The following is a 5,000-nucleotide window of genomic DNA, read 5'->3' as shown; positions in this document are numbered from 1 at the left end:
TCTCAATGACCATCTTTTTGCTCTCCTCGCGTACATTTTTGTCCCTGTCCTCCAGAAGTGTGTGCATCTGCTTTATTAGTGGCTTAGGGTTCATAACCTTTGGGCCAAATTCTCTGTTATGAAAAAAGAAACCATGAGAAACAACTGGACTCAAAGCAGAGGACAATAAACAGTAAACTAATTTTCTCAATGTTCAGCCAAGAGTTGTCAATAAAAATTATATACAAGTTACAATAGCTAATGATAAAGCTGATAATGCTAGTGAATTATAATCCTAAATTGTAATTTTAATGCTCTAATACATGTATACACGCAATGAATTTAACTTTGAGAAAAAATCCTCTCAAATGTTGGCAAACTACAGAAACACTAAAAACAAACAAATAAATCACCTAAAAACTGATGATGAATGAATTTTATTCTGAAGAACAAACTATATATATAACTAAAATATTATCTGAAATCCCTTTGTGAGGAGGAGGAGGAGGAGGAGGAGGAGGTGGAGGTGGAGAGGGGGGATGAGGAAGATAAGGAGGAGGAAGACGAGGACAACCATAGACATTTTTCTCCACATACCTCAAAGCGGTTGTTACTGCTCGTACAGATGCAGCAACAACTTTGGGATTTTTTTGTGTAAAACCTTTCATTAGTTCCTCTTGAACCACTTCATATTTCTCAATTTCACAGTACATGAGGATCACCTCCAACGCTTTTTCCTGTGTACCGCGTTTTGGTGCTGCTAAGCATTTCTGAACAATTCCATTTGTAACATCTCCTGCCGTCCTTTAGAAATGACGAAATTATTGTTAATACTAATACTACTAATAATTTCACATGAAGGTAGATATTTTACATTTTATAAATATATTGACATATACAATAGTAATCATGCTATTTATGAAATTTACTAAAGAGATTTATACCAATTTTCTCAACTTATAATACGTTAAACAAAGAATATTCATAAATAATCCTACAATCTAAACCAATACTAGGTGTATTGGTAAGAATGCAAAACAAGAAATAAAATACATTTACCTTCCAGCCACATGTGCATTTTCCACATAAGCCAGTACAGCTTCCAATGCTTTCTCTTGTGCAACTGCATTGCTATCGGTTACAAATTTTTTCATAAGAGGAGCAAATTTGTTGAATTCTGGGGACCGTTCATCCACAATCTTAGGGAAGTGCTTTGTGCATTCTTCATATCCACTCAATCGTGCCTTCCAGAGCTGAAAACACAGACCACAGTAACAAAATTAACACAATTTTATATATCCTAACTCAAAAGTATCACAAGGCATACCAGAAAGAAAAGGATTTTATAACTAAATAAAAAACAATAATTAAATTATGGAAGATGAGCATATATTTGATCTAATAATGGGTTAATGTGAATAAAAATACCATCCAGTTCAGCGTAAAAAAAAAATTATGAATGAATAATTCCACAAGGTAATATATATATATACACTGAACATTGCAAAACCTATTCATATAAAATGTACTATGCAATTTCATTACAAACTTTTACTTCAATATTCACTATCAAGCAACTTCATTTCATAAAAAACACTTACTCATTACTAAATGACAATCAGTTTCCTAGGTTTAAATAATGGGTCACTTCCTAAAAATGAGACGTCCTCTAACATAAACACAATGACTCCCACTCACTTTGTGGATACACCTGTCCTCCAGGGGAAGCTTGAGGTATTCTGTGTCTTCTTCCATTTTAACTAATTATCTGAAAAGTAGAATGAAAACAAACCTCTAATTTATTTCCAAAACTTTGAAAGAATAAAGAGAATAAATATAAAAAATAAGAACAATAACAATAACAAATTAGTCTCTCTTTAATCAATAAAGATGAATAAAAATATTCAACATTACTCAAATCATACCTGTATGTATCATTAATGAAAGTCTAATTGTAAGCCTATCATTAAGAAAATGAAGGTACTTTCTTTACAGACATTCTGCACGTTTCTTTTTCAACATTCATTCTTTTATCATTTTTGTCTTATGCATAATTTCCCTTAGAATCTAAAAACATTTTTATTAGTAATGGCTAATGATTTTCTTCTTGGCTAATCCAGCACTTTAATGTCTTCTCTCTTGACTATGCCCCCCCCCCCCAACAAAAGTTTCTTTGCAACGTCTTTTAAAAATTTGACTCTTCACTTTCTTAATTCCTGTTTTTTATATTCTATAATATTATCTCAATAGTGAACTCCTAAAATATAGAAAGTCCAAATCCTCATTTTACAAGAAACTAGTCACCCTATAAAACTTGCTAAAGCCTGAAATCACTGTAGAACCATATAATACCAAGAACAAACAAAACAAGTCTGTCCTAATCTGGGAGGCATTGTCACATAGCTTTGTAACTTCTTATGCTCAATCAATGAAGCTGAAGCCTTATGCACAAGCACAGATACTGCTTCATTATTATAAAAGTATTGTCATCATTATCCTTTATTATCATCATCTTCATTATCCTTTTTATTATCAATAGCATTATCATTATCACTATACCTATTACTATGGTTACCATTATCACTGTTATCATAACTTATTATACTCAACATTATCAGTATCATCATTATCACTATCATTACCAACTTTGTTATTATAATAACTATTATTATCTTTATCATCATCATCATCAATACTATTAAATATGGCCTCACAGTTGCCGGATTAACCTTTATCACAAATTGCATTTCCATAGTTGTTCATCTACTCTCCTTTAAATTCCTTTAGTTTTTAAATACAACTTTATTTCAGCTAGTGACAAAAAAAATTGCTTCGTAGTCAACATTTAAACTGGTGACACAGCCATACATATCTACAAATAATAAACATATATTTCTAGTAATATCTGTAATGTGACAACCCAAACTGTAAACAAATATTGGATCAAGTGATCCATTTCCTCCCTTCAGAATTTTTTAAAATTAAAGAGATAAGTTATCAAGAGCGACGCACAGAGATAGAGGGAAATGGACACTGCCATCACCCCCTGTCTAGGGAATAAATAGAAGGTAGAAAAGGTTAAGTTTCGGTTTCTGGGGTCACCTGAAACCCTGGTTTTGGGACTTAGACTCCAGAGGGTGCGTCATTCTCAGTAACAATTATCAAAGTAAATCTGCCAAGATAATCAGGTTATCTACAAAATACAATTGCTTACTGTTACCAGTATCATTTCTTCATTTCAATTATAGATTCCTTACTGTAAAACAAATACAGACTTTATAATAGGCAGATGAAATAACATTGCATACAAAAATATATATATATTTTTACATAAACAAAATATATATATTTTTTTACTTAAAACCAAAATTTACCATGAACATAATTAAATCTTCTGCAGTATATCTATCATATGCAGTGTATTATGATATATTTTTAGTAAGGATTAGTTAAATCCATCTTGCTTTCCCTGCGACATTAGAAATGGGACTGTATTTAACTGGATACTGTCACATCAAGTTAATCAAGTTTAAAATGAAGGCCATAATGGAAACCATAAAAATGGGAGATTCAAATGATATAGATTATTGTCACCTTATCGATCAAGAATTCACATAGTTTAGTATTGTTTCCTCTGCTGTCTGGCTGTCCATACTTGCAATTTACCACAAGGAATTTCAATCTGGGGAAGAGTCACACTTGCAACCCTTATCAAGCCAGAAACAAAAAAGCTGTTGAATAATAAAAGGGGAGAAAATTGTTGCCTACAAAGATTAAGCCCATCGCATCCATCATTTCTTCACAGGTAAGTATTCAGTGGAGGACCCTATGAAAAATAAATATAGCACTAAGTTCTGGGATTCAATAACCAGCATAAATTTAAGCTGAAAACTTGAAATTTTGCCATGTCTATTACGGGATGCTAGAGGTATTTGCCATCTCCTCAAAAATTAATTACTACCACAACTCACAAGCAACTTCAATACCTAAATAACAAACCTGAAGTTATGAAATTACAAACAATGAATTCTCCCAGGTATTGGTTGAACTGATTTGGTTAACCAAAACAACCTCCTGTAACCAACATGGAACTAATGTTCCAACATTAATATCAACCGGTTCCACTTCTTTGTCAGGTTCAACAAACTTTCCTTCACCATGTAATGGCTGCCTGGACACAAGCAAGCACATGCAGACATCTCCAAACAAACAAGACAAGTTAATGTTTGCATATCCAATCTACTGAATGTGCTTCTGCTCTGTTTCAACTGCTTTTACATCAATGCCAAATTGAGATAATGGATTGAAAGAGAAAATGGGTAAGAAAGATTACACACCTCATGAGACAAGTATATTTACTGTCATCTGCTAAAGGAGCAAGGGCATTATTTATGCATTGCAGTATTTTTCTTCACGTAAAAAAAAATCCTTTTCCTGAGAGGAAACTGAATGAATAATGGATTTTGTTTCATTTAAGATTTCCCCATCAAATAATCATTGTTTATAAATCAATTGAACTAAACCTCTTCCTGTTGATTCTTCAGTTTGTGTCAGAGCTTTCTTTTTGGCATCTTAAGGTCTAAGGCATCGATATACATGGAATAACTGCAAATATATCCATGAATAACAAACCGCTAATTAGAGCAAAATTATGAAACGGCAAATAAATAAAATAAATTAATAATCTCAATGCAAACTTACAAAATTATTGGCATAGAGGCATGGTCTCTTTACAAAAAGGGAAAAATACAATCATTTTGCAATTATCAAAATATCACCTCTCAAATCTTATAAAAAATGTAGGTCTACATTCTTTGGCCTCATTAGGTTCCACCAAAAATAAAACGAGTTTAAAGATCAAAGCACAAAAGCAAAGTAGTGGAAAACAAGTCAAAATCAGGCAATAATAAAAAAAAAACGAGAGAAATCAGCTCAATAATAGAAAATGAGAAAAGCAATCAAAAGCAATTTCTCCACAATGCTTCCCGGGAACTGCGAACTTACAACAGAGAGAAATAAAA

At 32.3% G+C, this 5,000-nt stretch overlaps 1 protein-coding gene across 9 annotated transcripts in view; it reads right to left on the bottom strand.

The window, feature by feature from the left end:
* The window catches only part of msps (msps cytoskeleton-associated protein 5), a 27,306-nt gene that overhangs the window by 21,764 nt on the left and 542 nt on the right, over positions 1-5,000 (bottom strand). For all 9 annotated transcript variants that reach the window (XM_070136341.1, XM_070136342.1, XM_070136344.1 and 6 more), the window contains exons 2-5: positions 1,678-1,747; positions 1,039-1,232; positions 577-783; positions 1-113 (exon numbers count right to left, since the gene is read on the bottom strand). The exon at positions 1-113 is cut by the window's left edge and continues 59 nt beyond it. In XM_070136341.1, the coding sequence (XP_069992442.1) occupies positions 1-113; positions 577-783; positions 1,039-1,232; positions 1,678-1,734 (571 nt within the window). In that variant the 5' untranslated portion in view covers positions 1,735-1,747. The remainder of the gene's footprint in view (positions 114-576; positions 784-1,038; positions 1,233-1,677; positions 1,748-5,000) is intronic.

This window comes from Penaeus vannamei, chromosome 22 (assembly GCF_042767895.1).
Source record: "Penaeus vannamei isolate JL-2024 chromosome 22, ASM4276789v1, whole genome shotgun sequence".
Lineage (NCBI taxonomy): Eukaryota > Metazoa > Arthropoda > Malacostraca > Decapoda > Penaeidae > Penaeus > Penaeus vannamei.
The sequence above is the reverse complement of the archived record's forward strand: the minus strand, read 5'-3'. Positions and strand labels throughout refer to the sequence as shown.